The sequence below is a fragment of the Stomoxys calcitrans genome, chromosome 2, assembly GCF_963082655.1.
Source record: "Stomoxys calcitrans chromosome 2, idStoCalc2.1, whole genome shotgun sequence".
NCBI lineage: Eukaryota > Metazoa > Arthropoda > Insecta > Diptera > Muscidae > Stomoxys > Stomoxys calcitrans.
The window spans coordinates 40,055,600-40,075,684 of record NC_081553.1 but is presented as its reverse complement, the minus strand read 5'-3'; the positions used below and the strand labels follow the sequence as shown (position 1 = coordinate 40,075,684).

The 20,085-nt window shown below is 37.6% G+C and overlaps 4 protein-coding genes across 4 annotated transcripts; 2 read left to right on the top strand and 2 right to left on the bottom strand.

Annotated features, from left to right (window-relative positions):
- Positions 1–7,298: 7,298 nt before the first annotated feature.
- Positions 7,299–7,880, bottom strand: LOC106091550 (metallothionein-2-like). The gene is made up of 2 exons (XM_013258097.2): positions 7,585–7,880; positions 7,299–7,523 (listed from the first exon to the last, which is right to left on the bottom strand). Exons 1-2 carry the CDS (start codon positions 7,607–7,609, stop codon positions 7,420–7,422), a joined length of 129 nt encoding a protein of 42 aa, XP_013113551.1. The 5' UTR covers positions 7,610–7,880; the 3' UTR covers positions 7,299–7,419.
- Positions 7,881–12,338: 4,458 nt separating this feature from the next.
- LOC131995251 (metallothionein-2-like) lies at positions 12,339–12,628 on the top strand. The gene is made up of 2 exons (XM_059363615.1): positions 12,339–12,420; positions 12,486–12,628. The coding sequence occupies exons 1-2, from the start codon at positions 12,396–12,398 to the stop codon at positions 12,587–12,589; spliced, it is 129 nt and encodes a 42-aa protein (XP_059219598.1). The 5' UTR covers positions 12,339–12,395; the 3' UTR covers positions 12,590–12,628.
- A 1,538-nt stretch (positions 12,629–14,166) lies between these two features.
- On the bottom strand, positions 14,167–14,600 carry LOC131995205 (metallothionein-2-like). Its single transcript, XM_059363467.1, has 2 exons — positions 14,337–14,600; positions 14,167–14,270 (listed from the first exon to the last, which is right to left on the bottom strand). Exons 1-2 carry the CDS (start codon positions 14,359–14,361, stop codon positions 14,167–14,169), a joined length of 129 nt encoding a protein of 42 aa, XP_059219450.1. The 5' UTR covers positions 14,362–14,600.
- A 4,543-nt stretch (positions 14,601–19,143) lies between these two features.
- Positions 19,144–19,705, top strand: LOC106091548 (metallothionein-2-like). Its single transcript, XM_013258096.2, has 2 exons — positions 19,144–19,357; positions 19,424–19,705. The coding sequence occupies exons 1-2, from the start codon at positions 19,333–19,335 to the stop codon at positions 19,525–19,527; spliced, it is 129 nt and encodes a 42-aa protein (XP_013113550.1). The 5' UTR covers positions 19,144–19,332; the 3' UTR covers positions 19,528–19,705.
- The last annotated feature ends 380 nt before the right edge of the window (positions 19,706–20,085 follow it).

Genomic DNA, 20,085 nt, shown 5'->3' with positions numbered 1-20,085 from the left:
ACAATCTGAAGGTAATGCCTTTTAAAACTTTATATTCACTTCAAATAAAGGGAATCATAAATTTCATTTTATTAAAAAATTTCAACAGGAAAAAACTTTCCTGCGAATGAATTAAAACAATCAAAATGGCTCTCTAACAAGTATAAAATGTACTTAAGGGATTTCTCCATCCCTGCAACTAAATTCCCTTTAGTTGCGAAAGACATTGGAAAACAATTACAAGGCGTTGTTAACAGTCACAGCAACGCCATAAGCATTATTAGGGAACGAGGAAGAGAGGGCATAACGTTGCTCCCGCAAAATCACACCACACAATGTGATGGCCTTAATGCTCAACTGTGCATAAAATCAATGCTAAAATATGCAAATTTTCCGGTGAGGGAAAACCTACCAAAAGAAAAGTGGGGAAAAAACAGCGACAATATCAATTTTACAATAAACTCTTAAAACTGCCACGAGAAGAAGATGGAGGAAACAACCAGAAGGTGGAGAAGATAAACAAACTTTTCCCATTTTTTCTTGCTTCCTGCTGTCAAAAATTACTCTCCATAGTGTCGTTAGCAATGTTACTACGTTAGCAGGCAGCAGGGCTGACTTGACTGGCTGAATGCCATATTCAAGTGAAAAAATATACCTTCTTTCCAGATTTCAGTCAGTCCCACCACGATGGAGTCTAAGTGGAAGTTGGCATTGCCTTCGATTCGGCTAACAATCTTAAATATCAACATAACAATAAGGAGCAACAAATAACTAAAATAACATTAACATCAACACCTCTATGCTTTGATAAGCTTTCTTCTGCTGGCAAGAGAAAAAAATTGAGTTTTATGCCCCAAAAAGACACATCCCCAAAGAAACAGCAACAAGAAAATGGGAAATTCTTTAAACATTTTCCAATTTTACATTTAAGGAGTTCTTAGTTTTTGTTTTTTGACAAAGTCCTTACTTTTTGAAAATTTCTTTTCTGTTTATATTTCACTTTACTTGGTGGCACTTAGTTTGGGGCCCTGCTTTGGTAATTCTCACACTTTGGGGACATTTTATGTAATGTGCGGTGTAGTTTGGGGTATGGACCATTTTGTGAAGCTATTACGGCCATTTTCCAAACTAATTATGTGGAGGCGTTATTTGGCCTACCGTCGAGTTTTTTTTTCTTTTGGTTTGATTTCATGGCAATGTGGCAAGCTATGGGGGCAGTTGAGGTTAGTAAAAACAAGTAAGAGCGCGCTAAGTTCGTCCGGGACGAATCTTATATACCCTCCACCATGGATCGCATTTGTCTAGTTCTTTTCGCGGTATCTCTTTTTAGGCAAACGAAGAATAGTAAATAAGAACTGTTATGCTATTGGAGCTGTATTATAGTCCGATTCGGACTATAAATGAATCGAATTCTGAACATTGTAGATGTCATTGTGAAATATGTCAGTCGGATAAGAATTGCGCCTTGTAGGGGCTCAGGAAGCAAAGTAGGGAGATCGGTTTATATGGGAGCTGTATTAAGCTATAGATCGATTCCGACTATATTGGACATGTTGAAGATCATTTGAAAATCCGTTATTTCTGCCAATTCGGTTGAGAATTGCGCTCTCTACAGTCTCAAGAAGTCAAGATCCCAGATCGGTTTGTATGGCAGCTATATCAGCTTATGTTGTTGGAAGTAATAACAAAACACTTTATGCAAAATTTCAGCCCAATCGAATGAGAATTGCGCCCTCTGGCGGCTCAAGAAGTCAAGATCCAAGATCGGTTTATTTGACAGCTATACCCGGTTATGAACCGATTTGGACCATACTTCGCACAGTTGTTGGCAGTCACAAAAAAATACTTCGTTCAGCCTAATAAGATAAGAATTGCGCCCTCTAGAGGATCAAGAAGTCAAGATCCCAGATCTGTTTATATGACATTATATCAGGTTATGAACCGATTTGAACCACACTTAGCACAGTTGTTGGAAGTGATACCAAAACACCACGTGCAAAATTTCAGTCAAATCGGAGGAGAATTGCGCCCTTTAAAAGCTCAAGAAGTCAAGACCAAAAATCGGTTTATATGGTGGCTATATCAGATTATGAACCGATTTGAACCATACTTAACACAGTTATTGGAAGTGCTATTAAAACACCGCGTGCAAAATTTCAGTCAAATTGGAGGAGAATTGCGCCCTTTAAAAGCTAAAGAAGTCAAGACCAAAGATCGGTTTATATGGTGGCTATATTAGGTTATGAACCGATTTGAACCATACTTAGCACAGTTATTGGAAGTGCTATTAAAACACCGCGTGCAAAATTTCAGTAAAATCGGACGAGAATTGCGCCCTCTAGAGGCTCAAGAAGTCAAGACCCAGGATCGGTTTATATGGCAGCGATATCAAAACATGGACCGATTTGGCCCATTTACAATCCCAACCGACCTACACTAGTAAAATATATTTCTGCAAAATTTCAAACTCCTAGCTTTACTACTTTGAAAGTTAAAGTACGCGAACGACTTCCGGCAATAATTTGCACAAATTTTTGAGTACGTGAACACACATTAGGTATCATTACAACACCCGAGGCTGGGACATTTTGTAGACGGGCCGCGGGCTCGAAATGGGCCCTGATTCCGAGGATAGTCGACTGGCTCTACAGGAGCGTGATTAGACCAATACTACTTACGCCTCAGTAATACAACAGGTTCAGAAGACATGTTGTCTTGGCATAGGCGATGAGATGCACGCCCACTATGGCACTGGAGACTATTCTAGATATCCGACCCATAGACATAGAGATTAAGTGTGAGGCAGCCACTGCGGCCTATGAGACTTAAGGCGATGGAAGAATGGATTGAGGATAGGGGCAGCCCATCTCATAGCGGTATAATCGAGGCGACGATAGGAAACCTGGAGGAATGGTATTCCGATCGGATACCTGAGACAACACTTCAGGTCGAGTGCGAGGCATTGCTGCCAGCGGCACAGTCTTGGATTTACGGAACCTCCGAATTGCTATCTGGAATATCATGTTACAAGGATGGATCAAAGCTAGAGGACTGCTTCGTTTGGGTGCTGGGCCATAGCGGAGTAACTGGTTATGAGAAAGCAGACGATTTGGCAGTGAAGACCAGAGAACTGCTGTCAATAAACTTGCTTAACCCGAAGCCTTTCAGGTCGACGCAGTCCGAGTTAAGGGCATGGGCGACGAATGCGCATGCAACCATGTGGAACAGCGAATCGATCGGTAGGACGGCGAAAATCCTATGGGGAGATTCAGATGGTAAGAAGACGAGGCTATTACTGAAAGTAAGTAAGTAGAACGCAGACGATTTGGCAGTGAAGACCAGAGAACTGCTGTCAATAAACTTGGTTAACCCGAAGCTTTTCGGGTCGACGCAGTCCGAGTTAAGGGCATGGGTGACGAATGCGCATGCAACCATGTGGAACAGCGAATCGATCGATTGGTCGACGAAAATCCTATGGTGAGATCCAGATGGTGAGAAGACGAGCCTATTACTGAAAGGAAGTAAGAAGAAGGTCAGTATAGCTTTCGGTATCCTAACGGGACACATAGGACTACGAGCTCAACTATGCAAATTCGGTGCGGCAAGTGATAGCATGTGTAGGGCATGCGGGAAAGATGATGAGACGTTGGAGCATTCCCTTTGTCATTGCCTGGCTTTCACATCAGATACCGGCACTTAGGTGGGGACACAATACCAGACATGAACCAACTTAGGGGCCTGGCATGGAAAACAATTTAGGATTTTGTAAGTAACACGGAACTTCTAACTTAAAATTTTCTTTATAAAGGTTACTTTATAGTTTTTAAAGCGCACAACAAGCCGATTACTGGTTTAGGTGTATGTCCATAGTGGCATGGGACGGAATAATATCTGCACCCTCTTTTCAACCTAACCTAACCTAAAGCATTTTGTATAAAAAAAATCTTTTGTGATATCAGCGAGGAGAGCGGACCCTCTCTCCAAGCACAAACGCCAGATTTCGGAGATGGGTGCATCGATTTAAATGAAATTTTGTATGCCATCTTATAGTAACCCAAAAACACAAAATTAGAATAAAACTTTGGGGTCAAATAACCGAGGGGGACGCCCTACCCCCAAAACCCACTCAAACGGTCATATTTACCAATTGGGATAATATGGGTATCAAATGAAAGGTATTTAAGAGCAGAGTACGAACTTGACATGATAACCCGATTTACCGATTTGGACCATACTTAGCGCTACCATTGAAAGTCGTAACGGAACACTACACTCATAGAAAAAAGTTTGCTGAAAATAGCAAACACTGTCTGCTGAATATTACTGGTTCATTTTGCTGCTATTATAGCAGTAGTTATGCTATTACAGCAGTAGTACTTCAATATCAGAGTTAGTGCTGAAAAGTCTGTTGTTTGCTGAAAATGACTGCTGCTTAATTATGAAGGGGAATGTTCGAAGAAACAATAGAAGACATATGTAAATGTGTGTCTCAGTGGATGTTTATAATCACCACTGTATGTATACATTCCATAACCTTTTTTCTGTAAATATAGGCCATGCTAGACATGGGCACATTAGTAGAGCAATAACAAAAAATGCGAGCTAGCTCAGATACATTTCGAAATGTATACCAATGGATGGATCAGGTAGCTTTTTTACAGAAATATTCAACAAGTTAAAATCATCACTTCCAAAAAAATTTCTTAACAAAATTCTAAAATATGCCAAAAGTAATCAAAACATGTAACAGACAATCATCAAAAGTACCATACACATTTTTTTCAGCAGAATAGTGTACTCAAAACAGCAGATTTTGTTAGTTGAAATAGCAATAGGAAATGTTTGCTAATAAAGCAGGCCAATGTTTGTTGAAACAGCATTAATCTTTGCTTTCCCATTTTCAGCAGACAAATACTGCTGTTTTAGCAAAAATTTTTGCTGTTTTGAATAACAAATTTGGTTGAGTGTATGTATCAAATTTCTGCTTAATCGGATAATAATTCGAACTTCTAGAGGCTCAAGAAATCAAGGACTACTTTATATGGGAGCTATATCTTAATCTGAACTGATGTGGCCCAATCACCAACGGCCTACATCCTTCAGAAGTATCTGTGCAAAATTTCGTCCAGCTAGCTTTATGCGTTCGACCGTTATACTCCACAGACGGACGGACGGACATAGCAAGCTCGACTTTAAATATCAAACCGACATATATACTTAATAGGGTTGCATATCAATATTCCGATGAGTTACAAACGGAATGAAGAAATTATTATACCCCCATACTATGGTGGAGTGTATTAAAATATTATAGAAAATGTTTCTTAAAAAAATATTTTCAATGAAATTGTGTTTCAAAAGAAAATTTCATTGCTTTTGGATAAACAAATCTTAAATTAAGGAACAAGGGTACGAGTGTCGAGTCTTACGCAGATACCTGCCATCACGGCCCAAACCTGCGAGGCCCAAGGCCCAAGGGTGAATACAATGCGTCTACCAACGCCCCCACATGTGGTAACCCACACATGAATACCAATTTGATCCCACGTATTTGGACGTGTTCACCTCCTTGGTTAGGAGCGGAGCACTACCTAAAACTCCTTCCGATCTATGGGTCATGGCACCCGGTTGAAAACGCAACTCCACGCCGAGCTTATGCTCTACCCGCGATTTGGGTACAAACCACAGCCACCACGTTGCTCCCCACTGGGGCCTCACCATTGTCAGGCTGGAACCAAAGTTCCGGGGGTTCCTGACACCCGTGGTACCAGATTAAAGTCTCTGGTAAGACTTCGTAGCCTTAAAAGACTACTACCACATAGGAGGCTACCGTAGCGCAGAGGTTAGCATATTCGCCTATGACGCTGAACGCCTTGGTTCGAATTCGGGCGAGAACATAACAAGTAAAAGCGTGCTAAGTTCGGCAGGGCCGAATCTTGTATACCTTCCACCTTGAATCGCATTGGTCCAGCTCTTGTCACGGTATCTCTTTTTAGGCAAACAAAGTATAAAAGAAAAGAATTGCTGTTTTATTGGAACAATATCAAGTTATGGTTCATTTCGGACTATAATTGAACTGAATATTGGAGACCATAGTAAAAGTCATTGAGTAAAATTTCAGTCAAATCTAGTAAGAATTGCGCGCACTTTAGGGGCTGAAGAAGTAAAATAGGGAGATTGGTTTATAAGGGAGCTACATAAGGCTATAAACCATTCATACCATTTTCGACACGTATATTAAAGGTCGTGAGAGAAGCCGTTGTACAAAATTTCAGCTATATCTGATAATAATTGCGCCCTCTAGTGGCACATGAAGTCAAGACCCCAGATCGGTTTATATGGCAGCTATATCAGGTTATAGACCGATTTGAACTATTCTTAGCATATTGTTGACAGTCATAACAAAACACCTTATGCGAAATTTCAGCCAAGTCGGATAGGAATTGCTCCCTGTAGAGGCTCAAGAAGTCAAGACCCAAGATCGGTTTATATGACAGCTATATCAAAACATGGACCGATTTGAACCGTACTCACCACAATTGTTGGTAGTCATAATAAAACAGCTCATGCAAAATTTCAGCCAAATCGGATAAAAATTGTGCCCTCTAGCGGCTCAAGAAGTCAAGATCCCAGATCGGTTTATATGGCAGCTATATCAAAACGTGGACCGATATAGCCCATTTACAATCCCAACCGACCTACACTAATAAGAAGTATTTGTGCAAAATTTCAAGCGGCTAGCTTTACTCCTACGAAAGTTAGCGTGTTATCGACAGACAGACGGACGGATGGACGGATGGGCAGACGAACGGACATGGCCAGTTCGACTTAAAATGTCATGACGATCAAGAATATATATACTTTATGGGGTCTTAGAATATTATTTCGAGGAGTTACAAACAGAATGACGAAATAAGTATACCCCCAGCCTATGGTGGAGGGTATAAAAAAATTTTTCAGCGGTGCTTATTCCCTCCTAATGCTGGCAACATTTGTGAGATACTATGCCATGTAAAAACTTCTCTCAAAGAGGTGTCGCACTGCGGCACCCCTTTTGGAATCGGCTATAAAAAGGAGGCCCGTTGTCATTGAGCTAAAACTTTAATCGGATAGCACTCATTGATATGTGACAAGTTTGCCCCTGCTCCTCAATGGAATTTTTATGGGCAAATTTGCATATTCATATCAATTCGGCCACATAAACCTTTTGTGGCAGGTATCATTCCATATGACATCATTACCTATGCTTGAAAGCTGTCCCTTTTAATTGAATGTGAACAGGCGTTTAATATACCATTTCAAAAAAAATCTTAAAAAAATTTTTTATGTTTACCAAAATTTTATTCAAAACATTTTATTCGAACTTCAAAATATTTCCAGCTAAATTTAAAGGTGATTCATTTCATCCACTCTATTCCTTAATTAATTTCTTATCATTATTCACTTCTTGCAGCAATCATCCTTGGAGCCAGTTTTGCAGGGGCAATGGCAATGCTGATCACAGGCACAGTTGTCACCGCATTTTTGGGCAGTGCATTTGCAGTCTAAAAAATGAAAAAGGAAATTTATTTTTTAAAGATATTTTTATATTTACGCAATACTCACTATTTCCACATCCTTTGCAAGGCATTTTTGAATACTTTTTGTCTTTAAATTCAGGATAAAAGAGAAACTTTTGTTAAAACTCTGTTTGATATTCAAACTTGGATTGATAACTCCACAATGGCCGCCATCGCATTATATACTCTTTACTAGGGTGTTGCATTATTCCTATAGACCAATTATTCTAATAGTGCCGCGTGCATTTTATTTACTGAAAATATTCTTTTTCTTCTTGTTCTTCTTGGTGAAATACAATATTTTGCAATTTTAAATTTACTTTCCATTGCCGTGTGCATCGTTTTGAGTTTATTTCAATACTGAGTTCTGCAGGGCTTTAGCAAAAGTCGTGTGAAGTTTTTTGCACTCAGCGGTCTATTGAGCTCATTTGGAGTTTATATTTTTATTGAATTGTGTTGTTATCGCACTTAAGTGATAAAAAGGTTGAATCACTCTAGGCCGACTAATTTTCTTTTTATCGCAAAAAGATAACAAATTGAGTATTTTAGTACACAATCCACAAGAATTGAATAATGAGAGCTATGCTGGCTAAATAGTTTTGTTGAAATTTAAAAAGATATGAACAGGTTAATGATTGAGGGATTTTAGGCGATAAGCTTATTTGTTAACCAAAAAAATTTCCTTAAATACAGCGTCTGAAGATAATATTCTCCAAGGACCAAATTTGAATGAAAGTTTTCAATTAAACTATCAAATTTTCTCTATGAACTAAAACACTCAATTTGTTGTAAAACCAATAAGGAAAGGCAAAAGTCGGGCGGAGTCGACTATATAGTACCCTATACCTACCCTACAACTATAAATTCGGGCAATATATAAATATATATGTATATGAGAGTGATATCTAAATCGGAACCGACTTTCAAACAGATGGTTTGAAAATTGCTGCTACTGCGGCCATTTAAGTGCAAATCGGGCGATACATATATATGGGAACTATATCTAAATCTGAACCGATTTTGATGATATTCTGCAGATATGTTAAGATCAGTAACAAAACAATCCATGCAAAATTTTGCGCAGATCGGTTGAAAATTGTAGTTACATTACGATACATATATATGGGAGCTATATCTTAATCTGAACCGATTTTGGTGAAATTTCGCAGATATGTTGAGATCTGTAACAAAACAATCCATGTCAAATTTTGTGCAAATCGATTGAAAATTGTAGCTACTACGGTTATTTAAGTGCAAATCGGGCGATACTTATATATGGGAGCTATATCTAAATCTGAATCTGAAATGTGTTAAGATCTGTAACAAAACAATTCGTTCCAAAATTTGTGCAGATCGGTTGTAAATTGTTGCTACTACGGCCATTTAAGTGCAAATCGGGCTATACATATATATGGGAGCTATATGTAAATCTGAACCGATTTTGATGAAATCTTGCAGATATGTTAAGATCAGTAACAAAATAATACATGTCAAATTTTGTGCAGATCTATTGAAAATTGTGGCTACTACGGTCATTTAAGTGTAAATCGGGTGATACATATATATGGGAGCTATATCTTAATCTGAACCGATTTTGATGAAATTCCGCAGATATGTTAAGATCAGTAACAAAACAATCCATGCCAAATTTTGTGCAGATCGGTTGTAAATTGTTGCTACTACGGTCATTTAAGTGTAAATCGGGTGATACATATATATGGGAGCTATATCTTAATCTGAACCGATTTTGATGAAATTCTGCAGATATGTTAAGATCTGTAACAAAACAATTCCTGCCAAATGTTGTGCAGATCGGTTGTAAATTGTTGCTACTACGGCAATTTAAGTGCAAATCGGCCAAAACATATATATGGGAGCTATATCTTAATCTGAACCGATTTCCATGAAATTCTGCACATATGTTAAGATCTGTAACAAAACAATCCATGTCAAATTTTGTGCAGATCTATTGAAAATTGTGGCTACTACGGTCATTTAAGTGCAAATCGGGCGATACATATATATGGGAGCTATATTTTAATCTGAACCGATTTTGATGAAATTTTGCACATATGTTAAGATCTGTAACAAAACAATCCATGCCAATTTTTGTGCAGATCGGTTGAAAATTGTTGCTACCACGGCCATTTAAGTGCAAATCGGGCGATACATATATATGGGGGCTATATCTAAATCTGAACCGATTTTGATGAAATCTTGCAGATATGTTAGGATCTGTAACAAAACAATACATGTCAAATTTTGTGCAGATCTATTGAAAATTGTGGCTACTACGGTCATTTAAGTGAAAATCGGGTGATACATATACATGGGAGCTATATCTAAATCTGAATCGATTTTGATGAAATCTTGCAGATATGTTAGGATCTGTAACAAAACAATACATGTCAAATTTTGTGCAGATCGGTTGAAAATTGTTGCTACCACGGTCATTTAAGTGCAAATCGGGCGATACACATATATGGGGGCTATATCTAAATCTGAACCGATTTTGATGAAATCTTGCAGATATGTTAACATCTGTAACAAAACAATACATGTCAAATTTTGTGCAGATCTATTGAAAATTGTAGCTACTACGGTCATTTAAGTGCAAATCGGGCGATACATATACATGGAAGCTATATCTAAATCTGAACCGATTTTGATGAAATCTTGTACATATGTTAAGATCTGTAGCAAAACAATTCGCGCCAAATTTTGTGCAGATCGTTTGTAAATTGTTGCTACTACGGCCATTTAAGTGCAAATCGGCCGATACATATATATAGGAGCTATATCTTAATCTGAACCGATTTTTACCAAAATCAATAGCGTTTGTCCTAGGAACAAAAAAGTGATGTGTGCAAAATTCGTGATGATTGGACAACAAATACGACCTGCACTTTGAATACAAGAATACTTGGACTCACAGACCGATGGATGGACAGACGGACATGGTTAAATCCAATCAGAAAGTGATTCTGAGTCGTTCGGTATACTTATCAATGGGTCTAGCTCTTCTCCTTCTTAGCGTTGCAAACGAATGCACAAACTTATAATACCCTGTATCACAGTGGTGGTGTTGGGTATAAAAAAGTAATCGGCCAAGAGTGAATCAACTCTTTTATCACCAAAGTGCGATAACAACACAATTCTTAAATAAGTAAAAGCATGCTAAGTTCGGCCGGGCCGAATCTTATATACCCTCCACCATGGATCGCATTTGTCGAGCTCTTGCCACAGTATCTCTTTTCAGGCAAACAAAGTATAAAAGAAAATAATTGCTATGTTATTGGAGCACTTGATATTGCTATGGTTCATTTCGGACGATAATTGAACTGAATATTGAAGACCATAGTAGACCAGCCAATTCTAGTAAGAATTGCGCACTTTAGGGGCTGAAGAAGTAAAATAGGGAGACCGGTTTATAGGGGAGCTGTATTAGGCTATAAACCGATTCATGCCATATTCAACACGAATGTTAAAGGTCATGAGAGAAGCGGTTGTACAAAATTTCAGCCAAATCGGATAATACTTGCGCCCTTTAGAGGCTTAAGAAGTCAAGATCCCAGATCGGTTTATATGGCAGCTATATCAGGTTATGGACCGATATGAACTATTCTTAGCTAGTTGTTGAAAGTTATATCAAAACACCTCATGGAAAATTTTAACTAAATCGGATAATAATTGCGCCCCCTTGTGGCTCACGAAGTCAAGACCCCAGTTCGGTTTATATGGCAGGTATTTGAACTATTCTTAATGCAGTTGTTGGAAATCATAACAAAACACGTCGTGCTAAATTTCAGCCAAATCGGAAAGGAATTACGCACTCTAGCGGCTCAAGAAGTCAAGACCCAAGATAGGTTTATATGACAGCTATATCAGGTTATGGACCGATTTCAACCATACTCAGCACAGTTGTTGGAAGACATAATAAAACACCCATGCAAAATTTTAGCCAAATCGGATAAGAATTGCGCCCTCTAGAGGCTCAAGATGTTGGAAGTGCTATCAAAACACTACGATCAAAATTTCAATAAAATCGGACGAAAATTGCGCCCTCTAGAGGCTCAAGAAGTCAAGACCCAAGATCGGTTTATATGCAGCAAAATTAGGTTATGGACCGATTTCAACCATACTTGGCACAGTTGTTGGATATCATAACAAAACACGCCGTGCAAAATTTCAATCCAATAGGATTAGATTGCGCCCTCTAGAGGCTCAAGAAGTCAAGACCAAAGATCGGTTTATATGGCAGCTATATCAAAACATGGACCGATTTGGCCCATTTAAAATCCCAACCGACCTACACTAATAAGAAGTATTTGTGCAAAACTACAAGCGGCTAGCTTTACTCCTTCGAAAGTTAGCGTGCTTTCGACTTAAAATGTCATGGCGATCAAGAACACATATACTTTATGGGGTCTTAGACGAATATTTCGAGGTGTTACAAACAGAATGATGAAATTAGTATACCCCTATCCTATGGTGGAGGGTACAAAAAATATATACTCCAAATAGGCTAATGGGCAGTTGAGTGCTAAAAAAATTCACACGATTTACGCTACAGTTCAGCAGTATTAACATAAACTCAAAACGATGCACACGGCAATGAAGAGTAAATTTAAAATTCGGAAGTATTTCATCAGGGAGAAAAAAAAGAATAATTCCCAGAAATAAAATGCACGCGGCACTATTAGAGTTTTTGGTGCAAAGGAATAATGCTATAGCACGGTGAAGAGTATATAAGCCGATGGCGGCCATTGGGGGGTTATCAATCAAAGTTTAAAAATCAAACAGAGTTTAAAACAAAAGTTTCTCGTTTTACTTAAATTCAAAGACAAAATATTCAAAATGCCTTGCAAAGGATGTGGAAACAGTGAGTTGCGCTATAAATTTAAAATTTTCCGAAGGAAAAAAAAACAATTTTTTTAATTTTTGTAGACTGCAAATGCACTACCCAAAAATGCGGTGACAAATGTGCCTGCGACAAGCAATGCCATTGCCCATGCAAAACTGGATCTAAGGATGACTGCTGCAATAAGTGAAACATCAATGAAGGAGAAGAGGGGATGAAATTAATTTTTTAATTTGCCTGGAAATAAGTAAAGGACTCATAGGAACAAAAAATTGAATATTTCAAATAAAACTTTGGAAGCTACAAAAATTATTTGTTATGAAAAATTTTTTTTAATGGCGAGTTCAACGCCTGGGCTCACACAAAATGAAAAGGGACCATTTTCATACACGAATATCCTCTTAATAATGGAGTCCTAAGCGATGATACCAGCCACATTTAACTATCCTACAAAAGTAGTGGCCGATTTGATTTGACTACTAAAGTTGCCAGACCGATACTCCTTGAGGTTGCCAGACCGATACTCCTTGCACAATTTCTTTATAGCGAATATTCACCAAAGTTACAACTTTTGTTTCTAAAGGTTATAACAAAGCGAGAAAATTCTTGGACTAGAGTGAGTTTAAATGACGGCCAGGTACTCTACGAGGACTGCTTTATAAATGTCTGGCCTAATCATGTATCATCCAAAAGGGGGTTATTGTTTTGCAAAGTAATATCCTCCACACAGGAAAAAAAGAAATCAATCACAAAATTAATTGTTGCAATTAATTTTTAATTGAAATTGCTTCAATCACGAAAAATGATAATAACAATCACCGTTTTTAAAAAAGTAATTAAAAATTTATCAATTAAAACAAGAACAAATAAAAGTGTGTTAAATTCGGCCGGGCCGATTCTTGGGAACACACAACCATGGATTCTGCTAAAATATGGGAGCTATATCTGAATATAAACCGAATTGGACCGTACTTGGCACAATTGTTGAGAGTCATAACAGAACACAATGTGCAAAACTTTAGCCAAATCGGACACAAATCGCGGCTTGTTAGGGCTTAAGAAGTCAAATCGGGAAATCGGTTTATATGGGAGCTATATCAGGTTATATACCGATTTGGACGGTACTTGGCACAATTGTTGGAACTCACATTGGAACACTATGTGCAAAATTTGGACAAATTGGACAAAAATTGCAGCTTCTAGAAGCTGAAGAAAATTGAGATCGATTTATATGGGAGATATATCAGGTTATATACCGATTTGAACGGTACTTAAAACAGTTGTTGGGAGCTATAACAGAAGACTATGTGGAAAATTTTAGTCAAATCAGATGAACATTGATGCTTACAGGGGTTCGAGAAATCAAATCGGGAGATCGGTTTATATGGGAGCTACGGGTTGCCCAAAAAGTAATTGCGGATTTTTTAAAAGAAAGTAAATGCATTTTTAATAAAACTTAGAATGAACTTTAATCAAATATAATTTGTTTGCACTTTTTTCTAAAGCAAGCTAAAAGTAACAGCTGATAACTGACAGAAGAAAGAATGCAATTACAGAGTCACAAGCTGTGAATAAATTTGTCAACGCCGACTATATGAAAAATCCGCAATTACTTTTTGGGCAACCCAATATTTATTAAAATTTTCAAAAATATATTTTATAACTAAAAAAACTGTTCATTTTGGCATTTGTATTTGCAGAATAAAAGACGAACGTTTCAAATCAATGCAATACAGCGTTCTTTGTTCCCATGTTCTCTCATAACATTTACTTCTTGCAGCAATCATCCTTGGAGCCAGTTTTGCATGGGCAATGGCAGTTTTGGTCGCAGGCACAATTGTCACCGCATTTTTGGGCAGTGCATTTGCAGTCTGAAAAACCCAGAAATAAAAGCATTTCAACTTTCAGCAACAAATTTAAAACTTCACCAAACTCACCATTACCACATCCTTTGCAAGGCATTTTGACTAAGTTTTGTCTTCAAATTTACGATAAAATAAAAACTTTTATTAAAACTCTGTTTGATTTTCAAACTGTGATTGATAGCTCCACAATGGCGTTGACCAGTTTATATACTGCCCTTCGATATTACTATAGGGCCGTGTGCACAATTGACTTCTTTTCAGAGTTCTTTTAAGAAATTTTGAAATTTCCATCTGATAGATTGTTCTTCACCGTGTGCATCGTTTTAAGTTTGTTTAACTACTGTAGTGCCTTGACTAGAAACGTGTGAATTTTTTGCACTCAGCTTCGTAGTGTGCAACTTTTACGATTTATTTTTTCGCATTTTCAATTGGAAAACGTTTTTTACCGCCCTTAAGTGATAAACTGTTCAAACACACTCGACCGGCTTCTACCTTTTGAGTTTGTTTACTTGTGGAATTTTTTTTTTTTTTTTTTTTTAAGATAAACGTTGGAGTATTTTGGTTAAGAAACAAGCCTACAAATAGCCTAAGATAACACATGCGTTGTTGTGAAAATGAATAAATGAACAAGTATGAATGGAAGTAAGGCCGGGCCGAATCTTGAGAACCCACCTCTGTGGATTCTGCTAAAAATTTGCAAAAATTAACTTAGTTGAAGGACATATGTATGTATACCATACGTACCAAATTTCTGTCAAATCAGCCAAAAAGCCTTTTAGGGCAGTAGAAGACTAATCGATACATCGATTTATAGGGAAGCTATGTCAGTTTACAGGCCGATTTAAATCGCATGTGAGACGGCTGTAACAGAAAACAACGTGCCAAAAATTCAGCCAACTCGGGCAAATAGTAAGGCTTCTAGGGGTTTCAGATCATCAAGTGGTGAAAGACAGCTCGAAACTTCGTGTCAGAGATCAAAGAAGAAGCACTGAAGATCGAGCTCCTTGGAAATCTCTTCTAAGTTCGACTAACAGGACAAATGTTCTGTCATAGCCAATTAAAGAAAGAAAGAACGAAATAATCTATCATACAAAGTTGGGACCAGCTGTCCGGGGTTGGGGTTCTAGAGAGAAAATTTAGTATCCATGAATTACCCATAGATATTTTCACATTTTCCATGAAATTGTTCTGAAAATTTTTGAATAATTTTTATACCCATCGCCGAAGGATGGGGGTATATTAATTTTGTCATTCCGTTTGCAACACATCGAGATAACCATTTCCGACCCTATAAAGTAAGTAAATTTTCGATCATCGTAAAAATCTAAGACGATCTGGCCATGTCCGTTCGTCTATCCGCCTCTCTGTTGAAATCACGCTATAGCCTTCGAAAATAGATGTATTGAGTTGAAACTTTGCACAGATTCTTTTTTTTTGTCCATAAGCAGGTTAAGTTCGAAGATGGGCTATATCGGAATATATCTTGATATAGCCCACGTATAGACCGATCCTTCGACTTAGGGCCTTAGACCCATAAAAGCCACATTTATTATCCGATTTTGCTGAAATTTGTGAGTTGGGAGTTGTGTTAGGTCCTTAGACATCCATCTTCAATTTAGCTCAGATCGGTCCAGATTTAGATATAGTTGCTATATAGACCGATCTCTCGATTTAAGGTCTTGCGTCCATTAAAAGCCACATTTATTATCCGATTTTGCTGAAATTTGGGACAGTGAGTTGTGTTAGCTCACTCGACTTAGCTCAGATCGGTTTAAATTTGGATATAGCAGCCATATACACCGATCTCAAGATTTAAGGTTTTTGGTCCATAAAAGGCGCATTTATTGTCCGATGTCGTCAAAATTTGGGGCTGTGAGTTGTGTTGAAGCCTTTGCTATCTTTCTGCAATTTGACCCAGATCGTTTCAGATTTGAATATAGCTGCCATATAGACCGATCTCTTGGCCCCATAAATGGCGCATTAATTGGGTTGCCCAAAAAGTAATTGCGGATTTTTCATATAGTCGGCATTGAAAAATTTTTTCACAGCTTATGACTCTGTAATTGCATTCTTTCTTCTGTCAGTTATCAGCTGCTACTTTTAGCTTGCTTTAGAAAAAAAGTGTAAAAAAAGTATATTTGATTAAAGTTCATTCTAAGTTTTATTAAAAATGCATTTACTTTCTTTTAAAAAATCCGCAATTACTTTTTGGGCAACCCAATATAGTCCGATTTCGCTGAAATTTGGCACAGTGACTTATGTTTGGCCTTTCGACATCCGTGGCGAACAATGCCTTGTACTTTTTAGACCACTTAATGCCCGTGCCGAATTTTGCCCAAATCGGACCATATTTCGACATAGCTGCTGTGGGGGCATACATTATGCCTTTTTCTATGGATTATGACGAAAGGTGGTTTACATATATATAGAAGCCCAAGAAGTCTAATCGGGAGATCGGTTTATATGGCGGCTTTATCAGGATATGGATTCATTATATATATATATATATATTTATGGGGTCTTGGCCCCATAAAGTATATATATGTATGGGGACTTAGACGAATATTTCGAGCTGATAAACGGTATGACGAAATTAGTATGCCCCCATTATATGGTGGAGGGTATAAAAACAGAATTTTCAAGAAACTTTCTTTGATATTCCCACAAAGATAAAAAATTCGATAAAATTTTTCAAAAAAAAAACAAAATTAAATAAAAGAATTATGTCTAAATCAATTTCCTGAGAAGACAAAAATTTAGTGAAATAGTTGTCTCCATCGAACAACATTTTAGGAGTTTACTTATAATGAAAAAATTAAAATTCAAATTTCTCTTAAGACAAAATTTTCATAACATTTTCCCGAAAACAAGATTACAAAGGATAAGACAAAATTTCCATAAAGTTTCCTCTTAAGATAAAAGTTCAATGAAATTTCAAATAAAATGTTCTTAATGAATAATTTTCAAAATCATTTGTATCTTATCACTTTTGCAGTAAACATTTGTTCGCATAGTTTTGTTTACTTAATTCAAGCGATTTGTAGGCCTGTGTTTTTTTTATCTTCGAACAACAAAAAAAAAGTCTTGCATAAATAAATAAACAAAGACAACAAGTAGAAGCCGGTCGAGTGTTTATCAAAAGTTTAATACTAAAGGGCGATAAAACGCTCTCCAATTGAAAATAAAGCGCAAAAAGAAGCTCATTGCGACGCTGCTGAGTGCAAAAGAACAAGTAAGAGCGTGCTAAGTTCGGCCGGGCCGAATCTTGTATACCCTCCACCATGGATCGCATTTGTCGAGTTCTATGCGCGGTATCTCTTTCTAGGCAAACAAAGAATATTGAATAAGAACTGTTATGCTATTGGAGCTATATGAAGATATAGTCCGATTCGGACCATAATAGAATGCTGAACATTGTTGAAGTCATTGTGTAATATTTCCGTTCATTCGGATAAGAATTGCGCCTTGTAGGGGCTCAAGAAGCAAAATAGGGCGATATGTTTATATGGGAGATGTATCAAGATATTGATCGATTCAGACCATATAAAACACGTGTGTTGAAGGTCATGAGAGAAGCCGTTGTACAAAATTTCAGCTAAATCGGACGAAAATTGCGCCCTCTAGAGGCTCAAGAAGTCAAGATCCCAGATGTTTTTATATGGCAGCCATATCAGGTTATGTACCGATTTGCGCCATACTTAGCACAGTCATTGGAAGTCATAACAAAATACCTCATGCAAAATTTTAGCCAAATCGGATGAAAATTGCGCGCTCTATTGTCTCAACAAGTCAAGATCCAATATCGGACGACCCAAGATCGGTTTATATGGCAGCTATATCAGGTTATGTACCGATTTGAAGCATACTTAGCGCAGTTGTTGGAAATGACACCAAAATAACAGGTGCCAAATTTCATTCAAATCAGACGAGAATAGCGCCCTCTAGAGGCTCAAGAAGTCAAGACCCCAGATCGGTTTATATGGCAGCTATATCAGGTTATGTACCGATTTGCGTCATAACAAAATACCTCATGCAAAATTTCAGCCAAATCGGATGAGAATTGCGCGCTTTATTGTCTCAAGAAGTCAAGATCCAATATCGGACGAGAATTGTGCCCTCTTGAGGATCAAGAAGTCAAGACCCAAGATCGATTTATATGGCAGCTGTATCAAAACATGGACCGATTTGATGTATAGTTAGCGTAGTTGTTGGAAGTGATACCAAAATACCACGTGCCAAATTTTAGTAAAATCGGACGAGAATTGCGCCCTCTAGAGGCTCACGAAATCAAGATCGCAGATCGGGCAGCTATATCAGGTTATGTACCGATTTGCGTCATAGTTAGCACAGTCATTGGAAGTTATAACAAAATACCTCATGCCAAATCGGATGAGAATTGCGAGCTCCATTGTCTCAAGAAGTCAAGATCTAATATCGGACGAGAATTGCTCCCTCTAGAGGCTCAAGAAGTCAAGACCCAAGATCGGTTTCTATGGCAGCTATATCAAAACATAGACCGATGTGGCACATTTACAATCCCAACCGACCTACACCTACAAGAAGTTTTTGTGCGAAATTTCAAGCAGCTAGCTTTACGCCTTCGAGAGTTAGGGTGCTTTCGACAGACAGACGGACTGACGGACATGGCTAGATCGACTTAAAATGACATGACGAATATTTTTTATGGGGTCTCAGACGCATATTTCGGGGTGTTACAAACAGAATGACGAAATTAGTATACCCCCATCCTATAGTGGAGGGTATAAAAATTCACACGTTTCTTTCTAGTTGTAAGCCGGGGCAGTCGGTTAACAAACTCAAAACGATGCACACGGTGAGAAAGTATCAACTCGAACGCAAGTTTTTCAACTTTTCTAAAAAGAACTCTTGAAAGGCGTGAAATATGCACACGACCCCAAAGTATTATTGGAATAATGCAATACTCCGAAAGGCAGTATATAAACTGCTCAACGCCATTGTGGAGCTATCAATCACAGTTTGAAAATCAAACAGAGTTTTAATAAAAATTTCAATTTTATCGTAAATTTGAAGACAAAACTTAGTCAAAATGCCTTGCAAAGGATGTGGTAATGGTGAGTTTGGTGAAGTTTTAGATTTGTTGCTCGAAGTTGAAGTGCTTTTATTTCTTGATTTTTCAGACTGTAAATGCACTGCCCAAAAATGCGGTGACAATTGTGCCTGTGACCAAAACTGTCATTGCCCCTGCAAAACTGGTTCCAAGGATGACTGCTGCAAAAAGTAAATGGATGAGTAAAAAAATGCATTGAATTGATTTGGAACAATCGTTTTTTTCTGTGCAGGAACTAGAAATGGCAAAATGATTGTTTTTTTGTGAAAAAATGAATAAATAAATCAGTGAAAAAATTAAAACAATGTTGAAATTCGATTTTCATAGAATTTCATTCATCAAAATTCGAAAATCTATCAGCTTTCAATTGTGCTATCTAGCAGAGTTGCTTGATAATGCCAGAATTTAGAAAATTTCCTATATTTCCCTTTGAAATTTTAGTACATTTTTTCCTCTGCTAAACTAGTTCGAACGGTTTAAGAGTAAGGTCATAAACTTAATTTTTTCTTTTTTTAAGTTTTGATATATCCACTTTTCAATTATTTAAGACCATAATATCCTGTAATATCCTGTTTGTCGACTTTATGCAGCTCTTTCTTCTTCCATTTTTTCTTTCTTTCTCTTTCTGTTGGAAATTTATGTCTAATACTCCGTTTTTGGTGTGTTGACCGATACATACACTACACAAGTGAAGTTTTTTTCTTTGGCTTTGCTCCTAAACTGAGGAAATGA